This window comes from Cricetulus griseus, chromosome 10 (assembly GCF_003668045.3).
Source record: "Cricetulus griseus strain 17A/GY chromosome 10, alternate assembly CriGri-PICRH-1.0, whole genome shotgun sequence".
Lineage (NCBI taxonomy): Eukaryota > Metazoa > Chordata > Mammalia > Rodentia > Cricetidae > Cricetulus > Cricetulus griseus.
Genome location: NC_048603.1, coordinates 24,007,772 through 24,031,840, shown reverse-complemented (window position 1 = coordinate 24,031,840; position 24,069 = coordinate 24,007,772). Strand labels below are relative to the sequence as shown.

At 49.2% G+C, this 24,069-nt stretch overlaps 1 protein-coding gene across 6 annotated transcripts in view; it reads right to left on the bottom strand.

Annotated features, from left to right (window-relative positions):
• Positions 1–24,069, bottom strand: part of Asap1 (ArfGAP with SH3 domain, ankyrin repeat and PH domain 1) — a 282,890-nt gene that overhangs the window by 16,897 nt on the left and 241,924 nt on the right. For 4 of the 6 annotated variants that reach the window (XM_027431674.2, XM_035449606.1, XM_035449605.1 and 1 more), the window contains 7 exons: positions 22,822–23,008; positions 22,344–22,429; positions 20,660–20,775; positions 20,476–20,543; positions 17,775–17,882; positions 16,311–16,539; positions 6,291–6,461 (listed from right to left, as the gene is read on the bottom strand). In XM_027431674.2, coding sequence (XP_027287475.1) covers positions 6,291–6,461; positions 16,311–16,539; positions 17,775–17,882; positions 20,476–20,543; positions 20,660–20,775; positions 22,344–22,429; positions 22,822–23,008 — 965 coding nt within the window. The remainder of the gene's footprint in view (positions 1–6,290; positions 6,462–16,310; positions 16,540–17,774; positions 17,883–20,475; positions 20,544–20,659; positions 20,776–22,343; positions 22,430–22,821; positions 23,009–24,069) is intronic. The other 2 variants (XM_027431675.2, XM_027431677.2) reach the window with 1 other exon arrangement.

Here is a 24,069-nt window from a genome sequence, read left to right as displayed (position 1 = left end):
TATTGCACAGTGAGCATCGGGAGAGGCTGGCAGTGGCCCACACCTGCAGGCCTGGATGCCCAGAGTTCTCATTTCATGTTCCTCTTTGGCCAAAGGGACTTGCTGTTCTCTAAAGAAAATGTCTGTAGGCCTCTGAAACTTGGCCTCTCTTGTTTCATCTGCAGGGCCTGTTTCCTCCCACACTTGGGTTAATTCTTGATCATATAAAGAACATTCCCAATCCCCTTCTGGGAAGAAATTAAGGGTGCAGATTTGGGAGCCACGCAAACCCAGTTTTGGATTTCAGGTGGACCACGGATCTGGATTGAGCCTGGAGGATGCTTCTTACTCTGCTTGGTCTCTTATTCTCTTGGTCTCACTCAATGGGAGTGACAACTGTGCCCACCACAGTAGAGAACACTGGAAGATAAGCTTCGGGCTGTGAGCACAGGCCTGGTCTGCAGGAAGCAAGACACAAACGGTAACTATTCTCCACAGCCTTCCGATGAAATGTGATGGGAACTGTGCTGACAGAGTCAGTGAGCTGGTACCCAACGACAGTTGCTTTTTCCATGCCTTTGTAATGCTACTGTAGTGGCATCTTGCCTTGTCAGTGAACTTGTGGTGGCGGCCACACCCTTTGGGTGTGGTTTCAGGTGCAGACGTGACCCTTTATAAGGTAGAGGTGGGGCTGGTCTGAGCTCTCTTGGGTTATGGAGAGCATTGGGAGGGCAGAGACATCTCCTGGAGCAGGAAGACCATGGTGGTTATTTACTCTTATCTGTGTAAGTGCTTCCCTAATAAATACCTATCTGTCATTTATCTTGGGTCTGGTGGACTCATTTGAACCCTGCCTTTATCCTACCTACCACACAGAGTAATCGATGGCCAGCAGGTCAACTAACTACTCGACTTCTCTGACCTGGACACGGGAAGCCCTCTGTGGCGGACTGACGAGAGTCACGTGATTCTCAGCTAGGCGAAGGCTGGCCAGTGTGCAGGTAGGAGAAACGAGGCTTAGGAAAACCCCCAAAAGACAGTACTAAAGAGAGGAGAGGCACACAAACAGAGGCAGCTCAGTCCTTCCCTCTCCCGCTACACAGCTTGAGTCTGCAGCCTGCACAGGTCCTGGGTGTGCCACGCAGAGGCAGTGAGAAGGCTGGGGTCAGATGCTGGGCCGGCACAGGGAGAAACCGCGGCCAACTCTCTGGCGTACTCACCATCCGGCTTAGAAACCACGGGCTGAGACTCCGTGGAAGAGCAGAGCGTGAGCTAGCCATGAGCAGCACTCGGGCTGCGGGGATCTTTGGGAACCGTGAACTAGGGTGTGGCTCGTGGGTTCAGAAATGAGTTCAAGTGCCACTTCTGAAGTTTTACAAATCTGTGATCTTTCACTCGTGGTTTAACATCTCTGCCTCAGTTTCCTTGCCTGGGAACTGGGGGTGATGGCATCCTGTCTGACAGGATGAATGTGAAGGCTCGATCCAAAAATTACTGAAAAAAAATTTATGTTTTATATTTTAAAAAGATTTCCAGGACAGAAACAACTCGGAGTCTTAATCCATTTTTTTGAGGCCTTTTGACGGCAGGATGCAAAAAAAAAAAAAAAAAAAAAAAAGTGCAGGTTTTTTAGGCATCAGTGGCCAGAGGTTGATTCCCGGAGGCCACTAAGGCAGGCTCTGTCCTTATTTCCTTATCACTTATAGGTATGTGTTAAAATACACATTGCTTTGTTTTAAAGCAGGTGGTTTAAAGAGGGAAGCTTAATGAGATGCAGCTTCCAAGGTCATGGGGTTCCCACATACCTTGCATTTGCCTGCTAGCACGCTGCCTTCTCATCACAAGCCTGCCCCGAGAAGTCTCATGAGACAGATGGCTGAATTCAGCACCCGGGCGGGACTTCAGTCATGTAATGCCCAGGCTATTCTGGGCACTGTGGACACAGCAGCTCTGGCAGGAAAAAAGCCTGGAAGGTTTCTTCTTGCCCGGGCAAGGCTGGACCCACACAGCAGAATGTACTGCTCCAGGGAACAAGAGGGCACAGGCAGTGCGTGGGGCATGTGTTAGAGCGTGTACCTTCCGCCAAGGGGAGAACCTTCTCCAGGCCTCCGAGTCTCAAGAAAAGAGACAGACGTGGCGAGGAGGGACAGCTTGAGGTTCACTCTCTGCCCTTTTCCATCGCAGGCAGCAGCGTGTGGACAGGGTGGGGAGTGCAGGCTCTCAGCCACACTGGCACCCCGGTACCAGCTGTGAGAGAGAGCCGGGGCAAGTACTTAACCTTTCTAGTCTAGAATCCTTAAAGCCCAGGAAACAGCATGTTCTGTCCCAGAGACTGTGGGCAAGACTGATCTACGCTACTGAATGCAAAGTCTAAGGTGGACAGGGCACCTGCCAGGAAGCTATTGTGCCCGGCACTCAGGGCTCCGAGGGGCTTACTCTATTCCACCCACCTTCCATTGCCAAATTCAAGCTCTGCCTCCTCTTCAAACTGCCTTCTCCCTCCTCAAAGGCCAGTGTGCAAGACTGGGGAGACTCATAATTTGCACAGAAGTCGTCACAAATGTCAGTGAAGGCAGGGCCTTCAGCCACAGCCATCTACAAATGAGCCAACTGCTGGAGGTTCCGAGTCCAGGAACATGGCTGGAAGGAACACCGAGCAGTGAAAGCTTCAGAGTGTGACAGGCAGCCAGCCGTGGTGGCACATTGGGAGGAAGTGACGGCAATAGTTCTGGTCCAGGCTAGCCTGTGTTATGTAGGGGACCCTATTTCAAAACAAACCAGCCCTAGAAAGAATCAACCAAACCTCAAGAACCCATTCCCTGAAGACTGTAGCAACAACAAGAGACAAACCAAACCAAAGGAAAGGCTGCCACACTGCAGTCAAGTCACAGACCTGGTAAGACTGCTGGCTGCATGGCTGAGTAGCGTACTCTCTGAGGACAAGAGCCAAGACAGAGGTGGACCTGGTGGCGGGGGTGGGAGGGGAGGCGTTATTGTGGATGTATTGCATTCTGGGTGCGGAATGGAAATGAATCTTTGATACCAAGGAGCAGGCTAGAAGCAGTCACCAAATGGCTACCCACAGGTACCAAATCCAGCTGGGAAGACGGCTCAACCTGTAAAGGGCTTGCCGGGCAAGAATAAGGATCTGAGTTTGATCCCTAAAACCCATATAAAAACTTTAGTATGGCAGTGTACTCGTAATTACAGTGCTAGGAGAGAAGGAGAGAGGGAGAGAAGGGCAGAGGGAGGGAGAGAGAGGGGGAGGGCCGATCCCTGGGGCTCGTTATCAACTAGCTTAGTCTACTTGGCAAGTTCCAGGCTACACGCGTGCACACGCATATGTGTGTGTGTGCGCGCACACGAGGATCCCAGAAAGCTGAAGGAACACTGGCAGTCACCAGAAATGGAGACACAAGGGCAGATTGTTTCTCTAGACCGCCTAGGGGAGGGACACGGCTTCTGCTGGGTGTCAGTCTTGCAGCCTCTAGAACAGTGGTCCTCAGCCTTCCTAATGCTGAGACCCTTTAATATCGGTCCTTGTGTTGTGGTGACCCCAACCAAAACATTATTTTCGTTGTTGCTTCATAACTGTAATTTTGCTACAGTTATGAATCGTGATGTAAATATCTGATATGCAAGCTCCTGGGGAAAGAACCATGAGAATAGGTTCTGATTGTCTAAGAGTCCGAGTTTGTGGCATGGGTTACAGTAGCCGAGGACACACAGCCTCAGGTCACACACTCGAGGGCCTAGGGAGCGGTCAACCAGCAAAATGCCAGGCTGAGTTACACACAGTAGGTGACGTTTGCTGAATACTTTCTGAGTCACATAGCCTCCGTGAGAATTCCATGCATAACGCAGGAATAGTACCAGTCCTTATTTTATTGTCAGAGAAACTGAGGTGTTGTGCAATGAACAGATGCTTGTTAAAAGCCACATATGGTTGGTCGCTGTGGAATATTGAGATGCGTTACATTCATTTACGCTGTAGGATATGTGTTTAATGATGCAAAGATGTGTTGCATTCTTTTTTTTTTTTTTTTTTTGGTTTTTTTGAGACAAGGTTTCTCTGTGGCTTTGGAGGCTATCCTGGAACTAGCTCTTGTAGACCAGGTACTGTATTCTTTTATGTTGCATTTGTTTAACTCTGTGAAGCTGGGTTGCTTTGCCTGACTAAAATACCTAATTGGTCTAATAAAAAGCCGATAGGCGGGACTGCCAGGCAGAGAGAATAAATAGGAGGAGAAGTCTAGGCTCGAGAGAACAGAGAATGCTGAGGAGAGAGTAAAGATGGAGAGGACACCAGGGGCCAGCCAGCCAGCCAGCCAGCCAGCCACACTCTCTGCCTCAGAGTAAGCAGTAAAGAAACAGTAAAGTACAGAAGAGAGAAAGGTAAAAGCCCAGAGGCAAAAGGTAGATGGGAAAATTTAGGAAAAGCTTACTAGAAACGAGCCAAGGTAAGGCTGGGCATTCACAAGAAAGAATAAGTCTCTGTGTATTTATCTGGGAGCTGGGTGGTGGGACCCCCAAAGAGCAAAAGAGCCAAAGAATATTTAAAAAAAAAAACAAACCAACTACATTTGGTGGCTCAAACCTATAATGCAATGAAGGTGGAGGCAGGAGTGCCATGGGTTCAAGGTCAGCCTAAAGTACAGAGACTGACTTTGTTTCAAAAGACACGTGGAGAATATGGCACCATGGTTCACATTAGGGACTCTACAGAGATGGCGTTGTCAGGGGACAGGCAAGGAGGTATGAGCAATGGAATCAACAAAAACAAACCAAACGAAAACAAAACAAAAATCAGAACAATTCGGGTAGGCTTCTGATAAATCCTTTGAGACTGGCTATTAATCTGAATTACTCATTCCATGCTGAGTAAAAAAAAAGTCACAATGGACTCCTCCCTGGGTGGGAAGAGGTGAGACACAGACTACCATGCTCATTCGGCAGAATTCGTTGGTGTCGGGCCAGGACTTTGCTGGGTTTCGGGAGGACGGTGACCCATGTGCCACAGGCAGGAAAGCAGGCGGGATAAAAAGCATCGTCTTTGTTGCTACTGTCAGTAGTGTTTTGTGCTGAGTTGTAGACAAGTCCTTGTGGCTGGTGGATCAGCTGAGTGAACTTAACTCACTCTGGGTAAGGCTGCGAGTTCTCTAGGGATCCCTGAATATATCCGGGCTGTGCCACGAAGAATTCCATACGGGTGACGACAGGACAGACCAAGAGGCTTCTCTCATTCTAGCCCGGTAGAGAGAACATGCAAACAGCTTAGCTCTGATAGTGTTCCAGAAGAAAACAGATGCCAAGGAGGCCAGCAGGACAGACCGCCGGGGAGGGTGAGGGCCTTGGCTAGAGCCAGAGAGGAGACTAGGAGTTGAAGGGCAGGGGGCTGAGCAGAGACCCTCCTGTAGGGGAGGGGGGTGCGGGGAAGGCAGTGCTTTGACGTGGAGAGCCATCAGGAGGTCGTTAAAGGTGCCAAGAACAATGTCTAGGACAGGATTTCCGTTTTATAAGAAAACTATTCCGGTTATCACAGAGGAGTGGACAGTTTTGTTTCTCTTTTCCTCCTCTTCTTTTTCTTCTGGTACTGGGATTGAACCCAGGGCCTTGTGCACGGAAAACAAGCACTGTAGCTCGAGTGCAGGCACATCCTACCTACCCCTAGCCCATTAAGCTGCTCCTCTGAGTTCTCTGAGATTCCTAAGTCTGACTTCAAACAGTTGCTATCTCACCGAGATTCAGGACATGCTCAGTTCCCATTAGGGTTATAGTTGGCCCTCCACATCTGTGTGTTAGTAATATTTTGGAAGAAATTGTACGTAATCAACATGGACCCATCTTCTTCTTCTTTTTTTAACCTCACATTTACACTGTATTAGATACACTCACTGTCTAGAGAGGATTTTAAAGTACATGTGCTCAGGGTATTCAAACGCTACCCCACACTGTGTAAGAGGGACTGGGGTATCTGCAGATTTGGGTGTCTTGGGAGTACCTGTTCCAGAACCAGCTCCCCGATGACATCAGAGGACCCTGTATTCACTACTATAGTTTCTAGTGGCCCCAAACATTTTTCAAAATGTTTCCTGGCCTTAGAAGGCAGGTATAATCATATTCACTCATGTTTAAGTCCTCACACAGGGTGTGTGTGTGTGTGTGTGTGTGTGTGTGTGCGCGCGCGCGCGCGTGTGCGCGTGCGTGTGGTTGAACGGTTTTCCTAACATGCAAACTGTCCGGTGCCCAGTGGAGTCCCCCCCAACTATCGGGCTCTGGGCAGCTTTGACCCTGACTTTGGGAAAACTTACCCCAAGGAATTGCGCCTTTGTTTGGGGGCCCATGAGGTAGTGGGCTGGGAGGGTCGGACAGGGTTCTCTTGTGTCCGGGTGGAGGGGGAGGAGGCCTCTTCTTGGACAGGGTGGAGCTGCCACTAGTGGTCTGCGTGCTGAGAGGGAGTGTAGAAGGTGGGCCGGTTGGACCTGGAAAGGAAATTGAACGGGGGGGCAGGAGGGTTAATCCCAGTCTCACAGACACACAACAGTAAGTAACGTAATTACTTATCAAAATGTGGGGGATAACGTGGGGGTCCGTCAGCCCACCGACTCACTAAAGGATTTCAAAATCTGGGATGCTCAGTCCTAACCAAGCCACATCCTGCGTCACATCCGCTTGTCCCCAGGCTCAGCCGCCGTTGTGGGGTGAGTGTGAGAGCCAGAGGTGGTGGGTGAGCACAAGGAAACTTTTCTGGACACCGTAGGGAAGCTGCACACAAGAATCCACCATTGAGGCAGCACTCGTTGTAAGACCTGGGCAAGCTCAAGCCAGGTAAGATCCCAGCGTGGGGGGAGGGGTGGGCACCAAGTCTGGCCCCCAGCGAAAGAGCTATCGGGTAGTTCATAGCTGCTGGGACAGAGTCACCAGCCAAGAAGAACTGTGTAGCACAAATTGTACTTCACGGATTTAGGAATAAGTGGGGGTGGGGGAAGGGCTGCAGAGATAGTTTAAGAAGTAAGGGGGGGGTACAGAATGGTAAATGGACAGGGAAGGCGGGAAATGAGAGAGGGAGGGGTGCGCACGCTCCAAATACATTGTGTGAAGTTCTCAGAGAACTGGAAAAGAGAAAAGACACAATAAGAACTCAGGTGATAAGTAGATGGTGGGAAAAGTAAAACAAAGGAAAACCCCAGCCAAGCCAAGCCTGTAATACAAGCCCGTGGTACAAAGCCTCTTGGGAGCATAAGGGGAGTGGGGGGTAGGGGGGTGGGATCAAGGAGTCCAAGGATCACAAGTTCTTGTGATGAGAATTCATTTGAAAAACCGAGGCAAAGCAAACAGCCAGCAGGGGTAACTTTGAACTCGGGTCAGCACAGACGGCTGAGGACCCGGGCCCTCAGTCAGGCGCAGCGGTCAAAAGGGAACACATTTTCAGCCCCCAAGTAGCCCACTGGAAACCACAAACTCTACGGCCACCAGTTCAAGAGAGGGACAGCAGAATAGGGTGACCTCAACCGTCAGAGGCCCACAGGCTGAGGAATCAGAGTGTTCAGCTAGCAGGGTGGGTTCTAATTCCACCACAGCTTGTCTTCTAGTCGGCAAACAAGTTTTCCTTAAGTAACGAAGGACCTAAGGCAGCCTAGGAAGAAGAACACGGAAGCCTCTGTTTGCTCTGATTCCGAACTGCTCTGGAAACCCCAAGCCCTATGTTAGGGGCTCCCACACACATGCTGGAGGGAGGGTGCGTGCCAGGCACTCTGCTGGGCACCTGCCTGGAGTCTCTTCAGAGCACACTGCCACGGGCCTGTTTTAACCATGTCCACCGACAATGCTCTGTCAACAGTCAGGGAGAAAACGCCGAGGGCCCTGCCACACCAAACACTTAACTAGGACAGGAGACACGCGGTGATCCGGAAAGCTCCAAAGGAGTTTTTATATTCCGTATTAAAAGAAGATCTTAATTACTGCTGGCCTGCTTCCTGGGTAACCTTAGGGCAGTTTGAATTATTGATTAACAACGGTTAGTACTAACCATCCATCCTCAAAGACAGCCTAGTTTCGGGAGGCAGTAAACACTGCTGTCTCAGTAAGGAGCAGTCTGCATTACGATTAAATGACCAGTTAGTTATAGAACTGATTGGGTTTAGCTGATGTGACACACGGCGGCAACTTTATGGTTGCTTTAAACCAATGCCTAGTCACACAGTATTAGTTACCAAAGTTGTAGAAGCCATTTTCACAGTAAGGAGACGGTTGTTACTACAGCCTTAGATCTGTGTGATGGTTATTCTCGTCGATTTTCAGTATAGCCCTGTGAGATACGGGTCTGGTATCGTCCTATCATGCATCAAGAAGAGAGGCCTGGCACGGCAGAGCCCACCGGGAAGGAACGAAGCAGGTTCAGGAGCGGGAGTGGGTTCAGTGCTGCTGGACCCTCAGGTGCGGGGCAGCGTTTTCTGCTCGGCTCTTGAGAAAAACAACGATGTTCAGTGTGAGAAAACGCAAATCAATGCAAAATAGATACTAGACAATGGTGAGTTTCTCTTGTAATTTCATCTTTAGCGCCATCTAGGGACTTTCTGATGAAGGACGGCTTATGAAAGGTCACATGATGAGGCCGCCAATTTTGTCCAGCGCCAAATACTGCAGCAAAGCGCTGAGAGTGTGTGATTTCAGGGATGATAGGCATGCAAGAGTCACCCAGTCACTGCCAGCCAAGCAGACTCCAGATCCAAAAATCTAGGGATATGGCCAGAGAAGACAAGAAGCTGCCGCTCAGCGAACCATGACCTTACTCCAGCCCAGGCTCGGTCCTGATGACAGCTTGCGTCCCCGGCTACACTAGGCCTCTCTGTAGAGGACCTGGAGACACACAGTGGGGATCCCCTCGACCTCCTGCTCTCATCTTAAAAAAAAATCACAGTATTTTTATTAATTCTTTGAGAAATTCTTATGATGTATTTGGTGCCCTTCTTTTAAAAGGGAGATTCAGATGTAGCCTTCTCCAGATCTTTTCTTTACTACATCCTCCTTTGGGGTGAATGCTGCTAACTGATGTCTGTCTGGACTTCCATAAGGCTGCCGGGGACTAGGATATCCCTTGCTTTGTACCATCCTTCCCTCCCTGTCTGCAGGCTTCCACAGCGGAGACCAAATGCTTTCTTGTCTCCCAGTGCTGGTGTCTGGCACAGCCTGGACACTCAGTGCACACCCTGCAAACAATTCCTGGTGCAAGCCAGCAGGACGACTTTCCGGTGTGCTGTGCGTTTGGGTTTCAATAAAGTGGAAAACCCAGGGCTTCTAGCTGAACACCAACTAAAAGTGAAACTTCCGAATTTCACAGGAAATGGCTTGAAAAAATGACCTTGACACATTTTTTTTTTTTTGAAAGGCTTGTCTTCGGAGCTGTAATTTGCATATGCTAACATGCTCGAGGAAGGGGAGATGACTGGAGTTTTATCTAAGTAACAATGGTCATAGGGACACACGTTCTATAATTTTCCAATGGCTTCCCCTTTGCTTTTATTCAGTAACGTTGTCTATGCTCACTGGGCACATACCGGTGATTTGAAACACATACACTTCGTGGAATGCTTCAACTGGCCAATGAACATACATCACCTCCCAGACTTCTGCAGTGAGAACACTCGGCATCTGCTACTCTCTCAGCAAGTTTCAAGACTACGATCCATTATTATTTGCCATGATAACATGCCCTACAAACAGATCTCTTAAATGTATGTGCCTGATCCTCCTAGGCAGTCAATCCAATGGTTGTTTTCTTTTTCTTCTTTTTTTTATAGTACGTTGCTTTAAGGACTGGCAAGTGTGTGTCAATCACTGTAACAAACAGCAGATAAAGACAGGCACTGTGTAATTACATAGGGAGGGACTTTGGAAGGAAAGAGCTGTCAGAGTGACATGCTTTTCTGCCTGTTGACTTCTGTATAGAGAACAGTCTTAGTTTTTTCATCCGCCCTTCAGCAGTCTCTGTCTGATACTGATAAAGGAAGCAGGTTCAAGGAGCTTAGGGTTGGTTCTGTGACAGTTACACACACAGCACCACCACCCCGCCCCATGCAAGAGATTCTCCTTCTTCCTTTCCGTGCCCTACAAGTCAGGTTGACTTGGCCAAGGAGCCCGAGTTGGTGGTCCCTGTTGAGGACAAAGCTCTTAGCCAGCCCAAGGTGCTGTGAGATGTTTAAAAAAGAATTCTGGTACATCACAGCCTCCCTTCTGAATGCCCACTTTAATTGTAAGGACTGGCTAGTTTTGGTGTGTAATGTTTCGATTTATTTCCACCGTTTTTTTTCTTTTAATAAGGCTTTAACAATAATTAAAATAATAATAAAAAAGAATGTGGAAAAATTGATAAAGGCCACAACAACAACAACAACAAAAATAAAGCCCAAGCTAAATAAAAATCCAATGTGATTTAAAGGCAAAGCCCAAGAGTTGTTATACCAAGCTACTCAAAGGGTTGTCCCAGGAGACACAAGCCCCAGCAAATGGCCAAGTCATCCGTGTATGAGCACTGCTGCTGAAAACGCTTGCCAGGTTTGTGTGACTCGGCCAGCGGTGACAAGCCCGGGCTGTGAGGCTCTATGGCTGTCAATGACTGCTACTGCCGACCTCTGAGAAGCGAATGCTATGCACAAAATGCTCCCAGAGTTGTTTTTTGGTGGCACTGTTGTCAACACTTTATACAGAGCTCTTCAGCAAGGGAACTGTGACTTCCCTAGGACATGTGGTCTAGTTTCATGTGTGCCTACTCCTTATTTTACTATTTATTTGGGGGGCATACTTTCACTGATTCTTTCTGTTGCTTATAAATACACTAGCCTGACACGGATGAACACCCTTCTCCTGCACTGTGCTAACACAGCCTCACACAGCCCCTGATCTAGACGAGTTTTAAGTGGGGCAGGGTGAAATGGAAACCCTGTCCCTCAAAGCAGTGAGCTTAGCCCTCCTCCTCTATCGCCCCCTACTGAACAAACGGTGCATTTCATGCTTCTTTCTCACTGTTGAGTGAGCTCACAAAGGCCTTCTTCTCTCTCCCCTGTGTTCTTGAAGCAGTTGCTGAAGGAGCACCCTCTGGCGGAGCTGCGCAGACTCATCTGCTCATCGCTTTACTGTGTGTGCTCAAAGCCGTGACTCAGCAAGGCAAATGACAAACAAAGCCTTACTTCTGGATGAAGAGCCTGAGACTCAGCAGAGTCAACTGAATACAGGATGAGAGAGACAGGGCTGGCCTGGCCTGTAAGGAGAAGGAACCCTGGGGTTTGGTGGACAGAGGAAGGGGAGCTTCCTGGAGAGGGAAGGATCTGTGGCTACCCAAGTCTCTGTGGTCAGACACAGATGGGCCTGTCTGGCTGTTTTAAATTCTCCAACTATGTACTTTGATTAATGAAGGTGTTTAGTCCTGCCGCCTAAACTGAGGTAAGGGTAGCGCCAGGGTCAATACTCCTGTGGCACCAGGCCATCCTCCACAGCATCCACTGTGGCTCGAGGTACTAGGCATGATGCCTTTTGTACAAGCTGCTGCTGTAGCAGGCGGAGACCAGAGCCTGCATGAGTAGGAGGTCTTCGTGGTAGCATGAGATTCGGGATTAGTATTCACAAGCATCCATGTGCTATTCAGAGTGGTGATAACTCTGGATTCTAGCACTAGTTGTTTCTTTCTTTTTTTTAAATTTTTTTTATATTTATTTTTTATGTATACAGTGTGTGGCATATACGTCTACATGCCAGAAGAAGGCATCAAACCTCATTACAGACAGTTGTGAGCCACCATGTGGTTGCTGGGAATTGAACTCAGGGCCTCTGGAGGAGCAGCCAGTGCTCTTAACCTCTGAGCCATCTCTCCAGACCTGTTCCTGTTTCTAAAAGCGTAAAAACTTAGTTCTTCAAACCAACTACAGCTCATCGAGACGAGAGTTATCATTCCTTACTCTATTATAATAAGGTTTCTTTCCATATGTTACACGCTAATCTAGTCCATGGATGACTGTACTCATAGTTCCCTGAAGATTTCTTTCTTTCCTTTTTCTTTTCTTTAGTTTTTTTGAAACAGGGTTTCTCTGTGTAGCTCTGGCTGACCCAGAACTCACTCTGCAGACCAGGCTGGCTCCGAACTCACAGAGACACATGCCACTATCCCCAGCTGAAGAGCTGAAGGCTCCTTTCTTTTCTTTCTTGCTTTCTTTTGTTTTGTTTTGTTTTTTGAGGCAGGGTTTCTCTGTGTAGCTTTGGAGGCTGTCCTGAAACTAGCTCTTGTACACCAGGCTGGTCTGGAACTCACAGAGATCCGCCTGCCTCTGCCTCCCGAGTGCTGGGATTAAAGGTGTGCACCACTACCGGCCGGCCCTGAAGGCTCCTTTCTTAAAAGAGGCGGTGACAAGAGGTACCAAAGCCAGGCAGGCAGAGGGCCAACCTGAGGGATGACACGGTGACAGGTACTGTGTCCAGTGTCTCCTACAGTTCGCACTTAATCTCTACCACAATCTTCCGAGAAGCAGCGACTCCATGGTGGGTATAAATTTATGCCAGTGACACACAAAAAGGCTGGAAGATGAACAATGGTTCACAGCCATGGTTCTAAACCTTGAGACTACTGTAAAACAGTTCAGTTGGTCAACCAGACGTAAGCAAGCAGTGTGTCCCACAATACGAGCTCTGCGGGATGGCCTGTACAGCTATGCTGCTCCCCATGTCCCAGCAGCCCCAACGGGAATGTCTGGGAGCAGTGCTTATTTCTCATGTTCCAGCATGATTTCTCTGTACATTGTGTCAGTGGATTCTGAGGACTCCTCTAGGAGGTAGGCAAGAGAAAGACAGCCAGGGTCTGGAGAGATGGCTCAGAGGTTAAAAGCACCGACTGCTCTTCCAGGGGTCCTGAGTTCGGATTCCCAGCAACCACATGGTGGCTCCCAACCATCCGTTATGAGATCTGGTGCCCTCTTCTGGTATGCAGATATACATGGAAGCAGAATGTTGTATACACAGTAAATAAATAAAATCTAAAAAAAAAAAAAAAGGAGAGAGAGAGAGAGAAAGATAGACGATTTCACTTGACGAGGAACAAGCCGCAGGCCCACTTAACTCTCCTACTGCAGCACTGGGTGATCTGAAGGGTACACTCCTTCACTTTTCTAGGCTCAGTTTCTTTGTGACTGGGATACAGTGTTACTCCTCCAGGATCCTCTTAGCTTTAAAGAAATCGAAGATGTATGTTAGCATTCAAATGTACAGATTAAAAACAAATAGATCCAGGTGAGCCTGAGGCACTTGTGTTTGGACAGTGTTGGTTGCTGAATTCTGAGACTCACCAGGGTGCTCCTCAGGACTAGCTGGTGGTAATTTACATCAAACTGCCTGAGTTCCAAGGAGGCAGCTGGGCTCAGAGGAGTTCTTCTCTTGCTGACTTTTGCACTCCCCTGTATTTGTGGGGATTTTGTCAGAGGCACCTGTCCTGCCCCAGGAAGCCATTATCCTGAGGTTCCTAAATTCATGTCTGTGTAGCTTCTGCTATAGTCAAGGACCAGGGCTTTCCTTGCTGTGGAGAGAAAGCAATCTCAATCCCAAAGACGACTGACTCAAGACAGCTTTGTTCTCACGCAGATGGTTCTGCTGGTTAGCAGGATGGGCTGGAAAGAACACAGGGACCGTGACGTACAAGTATCTCCGCAGAGGGTGTCTCCGCTGGCCTTTCAACAGTGGTCTCTATAATCCCAGGCTCAATACTATGCGTTTTCCACATGTGAGGGCATGTGAGCCCAGCTGGCTGAGGGCAGCTATGGTTCAGTGACTGGTGACTGTCATTAGAGCCTGCCTGTCTGTGTCAGCATCAGGCAGCCCAATGCTCTGAATTCCATCAGTGAGCAGGGCAAGTTCCATTTTCAAGCATGGCTTTATTTGTCAAGGGGTGGAGTAGGTAGTCTATCCTTAGTCAACCACGGTCGCTAAGGCCACATTTCTAAGCCCCTTTCAGCAGCTGAACCACTAAATAAACATCGTCTTTGTTTTCTGGGTCTTTGGTAAAGGGCTGGTTAGAATTTATTCAGTGCAGGCCAGTGATGCCTGGCATTCAGCCAGAGAGTGTACTTTATGGTTTGCACAGGGAGGGCTGCAGAGGTGGGGGTAGGGGGTGTTGGTGCTTGGATTCTGTTGTCGGGGAAGGCTTTCTGAACAGGTGCAGGCTTTGCCAGTCAAGCCAGGTCACTGCGCAACCAGGGCCCAGGAAATCCTTCGGAGTCCACTCTTCCACCTCCTCATCAGGTCTGGAGGTTCCTCTCTGCCTTCTTGTTGGAAGCCTGATTTGCTGGGGAGCATGGTTTTGCTGAGGGGAGAACAGCACAGGGCTCACATAGTATGGATTTATAGCTTAACACGGTAGTGTTCTTATTAAAAGTGTGTTCGAGGAGGCTGTGCAGAAAGGTAGAAACCCTCAGCTTTCATGCGCTTTGCTGGTAAGGCCCACTCGTGGTCTTTGATGAGAACTGCTCACGCCAAAGCCTTATTGTCACAGTCCCTATTATTTTGTGATCCACAAGGCCATTTGGGGTCTCTCTAAGAACACAGCTCCCATTTATAACACGATTTCAATGGAGAATAAGCTGTGGAAAAACAGTTTTGAATAAAGCTCATACTTGCCAGAAAACAGCACCAGTGTGACTCAGACAGGCCTCTCACTGTATACCAAGAGGCGCTGGAGACCTGGGTTGACCTGGGCTGAGCGCCCTGGGAGAATCCCACATTTGGATTCTCTGGATGCTACACCTTGAGCCCCTCTCAGCTGTAGCCCTGGGTGTAACCAGCCCCGAGGCCAGCAGTTCTGCACCTGCAATACTGACTGGAGTAGGGAAGGCGCAGGGCAAAGGGTGAGTGTTTTGTGATGTTAGAACAGGAACCACCTCCATTGGCCTGAGGAGCAAGGCTGGGGAAGGTACTTGACAACATGCAGAGTAACAACAGCCTAGGCAATCCTCCCCAAGTCTCGGGGGAAAATAACCTCATCCAGGGTATAAGACTGTGGGTTTTGTTCCCACAGGATCTGGCTTAGGATCCCAGGTGAATGAGGACCTTGGGCAGTCAGTCACTCAGCATTTGTGAGCTCTGATCCCTCATTGGCTACGAACCAATAACTGCAATACCTACCTGACTTGGAGTCCTCGGGATGTGGAAAGCTTGGTGTGTGGTTTCTCAGGAGGCAAGTGCTTCACAAATACCACCTACTGCTCTGACAACCCGCACCCCACTTTGGAGTCAGGGTCTCCTGAAATCCAGGTTGTCCTCAAACTTGCTATGACGTCAATAATGATCGCGAACTTCTGGTCATTTAATCGCTGCACCGGCCAATTAAGGAGGGCCATTATAGCTATGGACGTTGCTATGGTAATGCTGCTTTTTTTTTTTTTTTTAAATCAGTGATAGTAATTCATTCGAATAGGAATCCTGTAAGTGGATGGAGGCCCCCAAATGACAGAAGGGTTAGGAAGGAGACTAAGGGTGGGTATTTTCTTTCATGTTTTAGAGGGGGAAGTAACAGATGTATAGGGATAAGAGGAGAGGAAAATGAATGCTCAAGTCCCTAAAAGAATATAAATCATTGGATTAAGAAGCATCAAGGCAGCTGGGCGTTGGTGGCGCACACCTTTAGTCCCAGCACCTGTGAGGCAGAGGCAGGTCTTCTCTGTGAGTTTGAGGCCAGCCTGGTCTACAGAGCGAGTTCTAGGACAGCCAAGGCTACACAAAGAAACCCTGTCTCGAAAAACAAAACAAAACCAATCCACCAAACAAACAGAAAGCATGAAGGTTGGAATATATGGAAGAACAGCGATCGCCATCGTGCAATTTTACACAATGCTGGGGATCAAACCCAGGGCCCCGTATACAAAAGACAAGCCTTTTGCCAACTGGGCTTCCTCTTTAGTCCAGACAGCCACGTGTTTGACAGAGGCACCTCAGCACAGAGGAAAGTAGCCTTTCAAAGAACCAAGCGTTATCCCTGCTACAAAGAGCTCGGGTCACGTGACACTCAGATGGAGGCTCAACTACCTAATGGCTGTGTGACACTGAAAAGCCATTCATCTCTTTTAATCCGAGCTTCTCTTTCTGTAGGGTGGGCACAAAAACCACACAATTCACAGGAGCTTCATGCGAGCCACCAAGAACACACCAAGAACAGCCATGATACTACCTTTCCCGCTACCGGCGCCTGAGAGACGACACCGTCGCCATTTTGGGCTGTCCCTGACAGTATGCTCCGTATTCTGCCACTTCAGCCAGACTAGCAGCTGTGAGGTCAAGCCCACAAGCACTCAAGCCCATACCTTTCCCGGCGTTCCTGGGTGGCAAAGGGGGGGCCTCGGTGGTGGGTGACGTGGGTGAGTCTGTGCTCGTAGAGACGAAGATCTGGTTGGTGAAGGCTCCATAGGAGAGCCGCTGCTTGTCCCGCGGAGTGCTGAACCCGGGCAGCGCCAGCTTGTCCTGTGGTGAGATGCTGGAGGAGTGGCAGAAGCTCTGGGGTCTGGGTGACCGCTCCTTTTTGATGGGGCTTGGCTGGTACCGGAAAACAACAGACGAGATGAGACTCAAGGGGCTGTCCTTGAGGTGTCCAGGGGACCCCTGCAGAGTGGGCTCAGGGGTCACCTGGCTCCAGCGGCTCTCTGTGTGGTATGCCAGCCGTCGCCACCGCTTCACAGTTGTGACGCAGTGAAGACTTTATACTTCCTACACCCTCTTCACGAACAGTACCACTACTGAGTGATGGCCAGGGACCAACAGGGCGTTCCAAAGTGGCAGCTAAATATAAAAGGCTGGGCCTGAAAAACCCACTCCTGACTCCTCAGGGCATCTCCTCCCCTTCCTCCTGGGGATGCTCCCCCACTCTTCATGAGCTGACCAAACTAACCTCTCTGCTTCCTTGATGAGGTGGTCAGGGCTCACTAAGGCTGACGATTTGGGTCTCACCACAACACTGTCACCCGAATGGAGAGCCCTTACTTCCTGCCTTGCACACAGGAGGTGCCTGGCGCACGTCTCCTGATAACACAGGGCTGAACTTTCGGAGGTCGTTCACCACCACCCACGGGAGTCACAGGGGACCTGGGCTTATTAATCCTGGAGATGGCCTCTCTCAGCTAGGAGGGTTCAGACAAGATGCCAAGTCATCTTTGTAGGTAAGCCTTCTCTGGGAAGAGCAACCACACCCCTGTGAGTTTCAGAAAGGCAGTCTGAGTTGACAGAAAAATACTTCGCTCAACTTAGACCGCATGCAAATCCCTTGTAAGTGACAATTACAAGTATTGATTAGTGAGTTGTTTACATGGCTAATTCTACAACTTGACTAGGCTATGGAGTTCCAGTTAAGCATCAGTGTAAATACAGCTTTTCAGGGTGACTGCGACTTAAATCAGGAGGATTTAAGTTGTAAATGTCAGCAGGCCTCATCTTCTCAGCTGAAGTGCTTAAGCAAAAGTGACCACAGGTCCCTAAAGAGCAAGGAATTTGGCTTCTGGACCCCCTTCAGCCTCAACTCTGCCACCTGCTGCTGGGACTTGCAGCCTGCTGGCTGGCCGGCCCCTCAAATGCATGCGCCAATTCCTTCAAATGTCTGCCTCGTTCTTGATCTTTCCATTGGTTCTACTGTCCAGTGTCAAGCGGCAACTGACAGGGACCAAACTGCTTCATGAGGTCCCAAGGCCCCAATCGGTGCATGCCTGCATGCCATGCACAGCGGCCTGGGGAACCCTGGGAGGGTGAGGGGCTCCTGGGCACACGCCCTCCGCACTCACTTTGTCGTCCAGGTCGTCATCACTCTCGTCCATCTCGTCTTGACGCAGGTTCCATTCATACTCTACATGGACGTGTGGGTTGAACTTTCCGGACTTGGCCTGGGAGAGCTGGAAGGAACAGTAAGAGAACACCACTTAATGGGAACGCTCCAGTACTGTAACATACCTTCTTCCCAAAGGACCACGGACACGGCCCGGGGATTGCAGCTCCTATGGGGGAGGTCCTTCTGTGTATATGTTTGTCTTATAACCAGGGACAAACAGGAAGTTGTTCTCCTCTCTTCCTCCTGCTCTCTGCTCTGGAGCCGCCATGTGAGCCCGGCGAAGAGGACGCCAGCGGAAGGCGTCCTCGATAAGGTAAGTCTTATAAAATATATAGATTTATGATAATTAAGACTGAGCTAGCATATAAGAAATCCTAGTCAGTTGGCCAGCAGTATTGTAAACTAATATAAGACTCTGTGTGTTATTTTGGCCACTCACATGGCAGGCGGAACTCAGGCATCTGGAGTAAAGACTTATCATAGCACAGCTCTAACCAGACAAGCTGGTGGCTGCATGCCTGGCGCAGGGCCTGTGAAGACCTATACGCAGGCAGGACCTTTCTGAGTCTGACTGCATGCATTTTCTTCAAAAGCGCAAGCCTCCTGCTGCAAAGATCCTCACAACTTCAGAGTATGTGTTGGGAAATAAAATCAAGAGGCATCAGGTTTAAGAGCAAGAGCTGGGAGGTCTGAGCCAATCTGCGGCTCTTCTCTTATAAAGTGTGGGCTGAGGAAACCGTCTCAAAGGCCTCCAAGAGAACGAGGTACAGGTGCTGGGGAAATGGATTTGCTGCGCTTACAGAGAGTTTAGGCTGGGTTCTCAGCTCCCACACAGTGGCTCACAACCACCTGTAACTCTGTTCTAGGCGACCTAACGCCCTCTTGCCCTCTTCTGGTCTCTACAGGCACCAGGCACACATGTGGTACTTAGACGTAGAAGTAGGCAAAGCACTCATAACCAAAAATTAAAAATAATTCTTAAGGGATGAGAAGAATATGAAACCCAGACAGTGATTATGGAGCAAGTCCTGGCATTAGGGAGACAGAGGCGGGACGATGAAAAGCCTGAGGCTATCCTCCTCATTCTTCTTCTTTTTCTTTCTCCTTCCCACTGCAAACTCCCATAATGACTCAACAAAACAAAACAAGAAAGAAACAAAAGTATCCGAACAACAAAATCTACAAGAAGTACAACTGCCAGGCCTGAAAACTGACACTCTCAAGAAACTAAACTCAGTGGAAGGTAATTTCTTTTCCTACCCTCTCTTTCCCAGGAGCTAGGACTGTAGCCTCTGAAGTGCAGACTTATTTTTGTTATTGCAATGCCTAGCTATGCAGCTCAGGTCTTAAACCTGTCATCTTCCTGACTAAGACTCCCAAGTGCCTGGGTTACAGCACACACCCCCCACCCGAAGCCTCCTAAGGGCCTGGGTTATAGCACACACCCCCACCCGAAGCCTCCTAAGGGCCTGGATTACAGCTCACACCCATCCCCAGTCTCCTAAGGGCCTGGATTACAGCTCACACCCATCCCCAATCTCCTAAGGGCCTGGATTACAGCTCACACCTTCATCCCCAGCCTCCCAAGTGTCTGGATTACAGCTCACACCCATCCCCAGTCTCCTAAGTGTCTGGATTACAGCTCACACCCTCATCCCCAGCCTCCCAAGTGTCTGGATTACAGCTCACACCCCTACCCCCAGTCTCCTAAGGGCCTGGATTAGAGCACACACCCATCCCCAGTCTCCTAAGGGCCTAGATTAGAGCACACACCCCTGTCCCCAGTCTCCTAAGTGTCTGGATTACAGCTCACACCCCTATCCCCAGTCTCCTAAGGACCTGAATTAGAGCACACACCCCTATCCCCCGTCCATTAAGTTAAAACTTGGTTCTCGTCTAATGTCTTAAAAGGGTAGAGACTTAGGTATGGTACCGAGAGGCAGGGCCTTTGGGAAGTGATGGGGATTAGATAAGGTTATCAGGAAGGGTCACAATGGCTGAAGATTGGTGACTTTAGAAGAGGGACAAAGATCAGGGAACACAGATACTCCTGGGACTCTCATATGCGACTACCTGTGAGAGGGAAAAGGCTGCTGCAATGCAGCCCCTCTACTCTGAACCATGAGTCAAAATAAACCCGTCTTCTTTACGACTTGCCCCGTCTGTGATATGGTGCTGCCAGCCACCGACAGCAGCCACTGTACACTACGGTTAGGGGCATCAGGCTTCAGAGAGGGTGTCCATGCAGAGAAGGCTGGGAAGCAGGGGGCAGGGTGGTGCTGAACACGCACAAAACCATTACATGTCACACTCGACTTGCCCAGCTTTTGGAAGCGACTTCCTAAATAATTCTTTACCTTTAGCTGCAATGCAGCTTGATGTCTTGTGCCTTGGCAAATACAAAGCACAGTCCTAATCCTCAATTCTACAAAGGCCTTTCATGTCCTGTGTGACAACTGCACTCAGGAGAGAAACCCATGGCTTCACCACACTTTCAAATGTACCTTGGTACCTATCTGTATTTCTTCAGCTACTTTGCAGAAAGAAAATGAAGTTGCTACTTCTTTGCCCAATTTCAGCCTCTCAGAACAACAGTTTTAGGGCCACTGACAACTAGCAAGTCTCCCCCCCTCCTCCCCCATCTTAGTTTTGCTTACCAGGTCTTCACACTGGGTAGCTTTGAGCCTCTTTGCTATATCCAAGGCAGTTTCTCCATTCTGGTTAACTGAAACAGTGGAAGAACAAAGTCGGTTAATTGTCTGGGATACTGGAAGCAAAACATGAAGTATGATGCATATGCCGTCTCAGGCCCGTGGAGAGTCTGAGAACGGCCGCACTCACCAATGTCCACAGTAGGCTTGCTCCTAAGCAGCAGCTTCAGGCACTCCGGCTTGCCGTACATGCTGCAGTAGTGCAGAACGGTATTCCCCACGGATGTTTGCTTATCCAGGTTCCCACTGAAAAAGCGCAGGATTTTTAGAAAAAGCGGGCTACTCAACGACTGAAAACTGTGTGGCCACAGGTCGTCTCTCATCTGTGAGGTGTGTGTGTGTGCTTAAAAGCACACACAGTTCTAAGTCTGTGTCTCCTATGCCTTTTCCTGTGCCTAGCGGATCATATAGACACCTATGGGCACACTACAAAGCAGGCCTCCTCGAGAGAGACTGACAGCAGTAACTAAATGGAGTGATAAAACACTACAGGGAAAGCCATTTGAGATGCATGGATTGTTTATTTCTGGGATTGTCCATTTTGTGCTATGGACCACGTGTCACTGTGGCAAACTGCAAATACACACAGATATAATACTGTAACACCGTTCTCTTTTGTTTTCTGTAAGACGGGGGTCTCACAAAGCCCAGACTCTCCTAACTTCTGATGCCCCTGCTATATCTCTGAGCCTTGAGATGCTAAGTGAGCAATACCCCCGCCTTCACGCCCCCTCCCCTTCCACCCCCTGCACCCAGGGCCTTGTGCACACCAGACAAGCGCTGTCGACTGATCCATATCTTCAAGCACTCATGTATTTTCTTGCTTTTGTCTCCCAAGTAGCTGGGACTACAGGTACTTGCCACTGAGCTTATCCTTATAACCATGCATTTCTGTGTGCTAATACTCAACTTAAAGACCACACAAATAGGAAACCTATGATGTTTCTAATGTTACACATGGACTGACTGTCTACTGTGGGACAGACACTGTTGACTGCTGCTTAGCTTTGCTTTCACTACAGTCCTGGCTGCCTGGAACTCACAATGTAGACTGGCTGGCTTTAAGTGCAGACATCCACCTGCCTTTGCCTCCATGCCCAGCCATCACTTAGCTTTTGTATGTAGTGCCTCATTTAGTCTTCACAGTCACCTCACAAGGGACTATCGGTAGAGTAGCTTCTATCTTGCAGATGAACAGTGTGAGGCCGGTAGAGGCTGCGGTGCTCCCTAACCCAGTTTCCAGACTGGGGTTGGAGCATAAGCGGGCACTCTCTGGAGGCCATACTTTACCCAGTTTGGCCTATGTGAGTTCAACTTTCCTGTCTCGTTGCTGCTCTCAGGATAAGCTCTGTTGCTTATGGAATGGCCCAGTTAGTGTCAGCAGCCGCAAACTCCCAGTGTTCTGCCCTATACGCCCATCAGTGTGTCCTTCACTCGAACTGGCCATGGCTGCTTCATATCAACCAAAGACAATGAAAACCCCCAAGTATAACTGACCTGAGCTGCTAAGAATTCCTGTTGATTAAGGCCACGGGTTGGCCAACTGGAGCTAGTGAGCCATGTGTGGCTCATAATAAATCAAGATTTGCTAGTACACAGCTTCACTAACTCATTTGCAAGTTGCGGTCTCTGGTTGCTGTGACCGAAATGGCAGAGATCAGGGGCTGCAACTGAGCTCGCGTGGCCTGGTAAAAAGACCTTTTAACCGGCTGACCACAGAGCACTCTTGTGAGCGCTGGTGTCGGTCCCCAACAGGACTGGTCTGTGCTAGTAAATCGTTCTCTGCTCATTCAGTGAGAAAACAAAAGCCATACCAGTTCTGTACAAGGAAATCAACCAGATGGAGAGACGTCTGGTCTGCGGTCCTGACGGCAAGGTGAAGGGCTGTCTCCCCGAGCTCCTGAGAAGGAAGGGTGGACAGAGACGCCGTGATCAGTCTGCAACCTGAAGCAATTACCAGGAGCACTCCCACCACTCTCCACTCATTAGACACATTCAGCTAATATACACGCGTCGCATTAAACTGTGTCAGAGAAGTGTGATCCCTTATTTAAACGCCCTTCCTTCCTTCCTTCCTTCCTTCCTTCCTTCCTTCCTTCCTTCCTTCCTTCCTTCCTTCCTTCCTCCCTCCCTGATTTCTTTTTGCTGTCTGAGACAGGATCTCAGCTGTGCAGCCCAGGGAGTGCCTCAGACTTGCTCTAACCCCTGTCACCTGACTCCAAGAGCTGAGCTTACAGAAGTGTGCCACCACGTGCCCTTTTCTGCTTTTTGACCATGACTTGGGCTTCTTACCTGCCCAGCTTCCAGCAGTGGCTCCATTAGCTCCACCCCCTCTGCATAGACTTGGATTAGTGCAAGTAAGTCCCTGGACTTGATGGCCTCGAGCAGTTCGCTCAGCTTGGCTGAGGAGGAGGCACAGGCCTTCCTGGAGAACCGGTGGTCCACGTACTTTGCAGTGATATACTCTTTCCGTGCGGTCCTGAGAAGAACAATGGTCAGGGCATTTCTGCTTTACAAGGGCTGAAGACATTTCTTCTCCCCCTTCCCTTCATCAGCTGGGCTTCTTCCCAAACAACCAACCAGGCTTCAGACCAAGTCCAAGGGAGACAGAACAAGGAAACGGCTATTTGCTGATATGTGTAGGTATTACGTAAAATGGCAAAATTAATGGGCACAAAGATCATAGCTGATTTCTTTTCTACATGCTATGAATACATCAAATTAACAACTTACGTGGCAAGATTTGAAAAGCAGAGACAAAAGTTTGCAGAGCTTCCTGAAGAATCGGTTTTATTTTTCTGCTCTAACCCCTATCATATAGGTGAAAAATTGAACCTCAGAAAGGTTGTCATTAAACCAACCTCACGGGCAGAACTGGGAGTGTTACAAGGACAAAGAAGAGTTGACCTCCCTGTACAGATGCCCTTTAAAAGCAGGAGCTGGGGACACCAGGCCTGTGTCTAGTCACCCTCCCCATGGAGCCTGAAGCAATTCTGGGAGACTGGGCCTACCTCCTGGCCCCAAGGTTGAGAAGAGGGCCCCAAGAGCCCAGAGTCCCTCTGTCACCTACAGAGGGAGACTGAGATGGAAGTCAGCTCAGAGAAAAACAGATGAGAGCCAGGGAGAAAGAACCGGGGTCAGGTGACATCACCTGAAACCCTAGAAGCCTTCTGTCAGTCCCCCTAGTTTCCCACTAGGGAAGTTTGGGCTCAGATTCTACAGTGTACCAGTTATGTGGCATTGGGGAAAGTATTTAAACTGTGAGCTTCGGGTTTTTATTTGAAAATGGAGACATCTACTCACTGGCACATTAGAGATTCATATACTGATTTTGAATTTACATGTATGTATGCCCGAGTTTATATGCTTCATGTGTGTGCTTGCTGGTTCCTGAGAAGGTCAGAAGAGGGTCCTGGACCTCCTGGAAATGGAGTTTACGGGCAGCTATTAGTTGCCCGGCGTGGGTGCTCACACTCCACACAACTGTGATTGTGTAACCACCCGTTTGACTTCTTGGGCAGTGTCTGCCTTCTGGCGAGA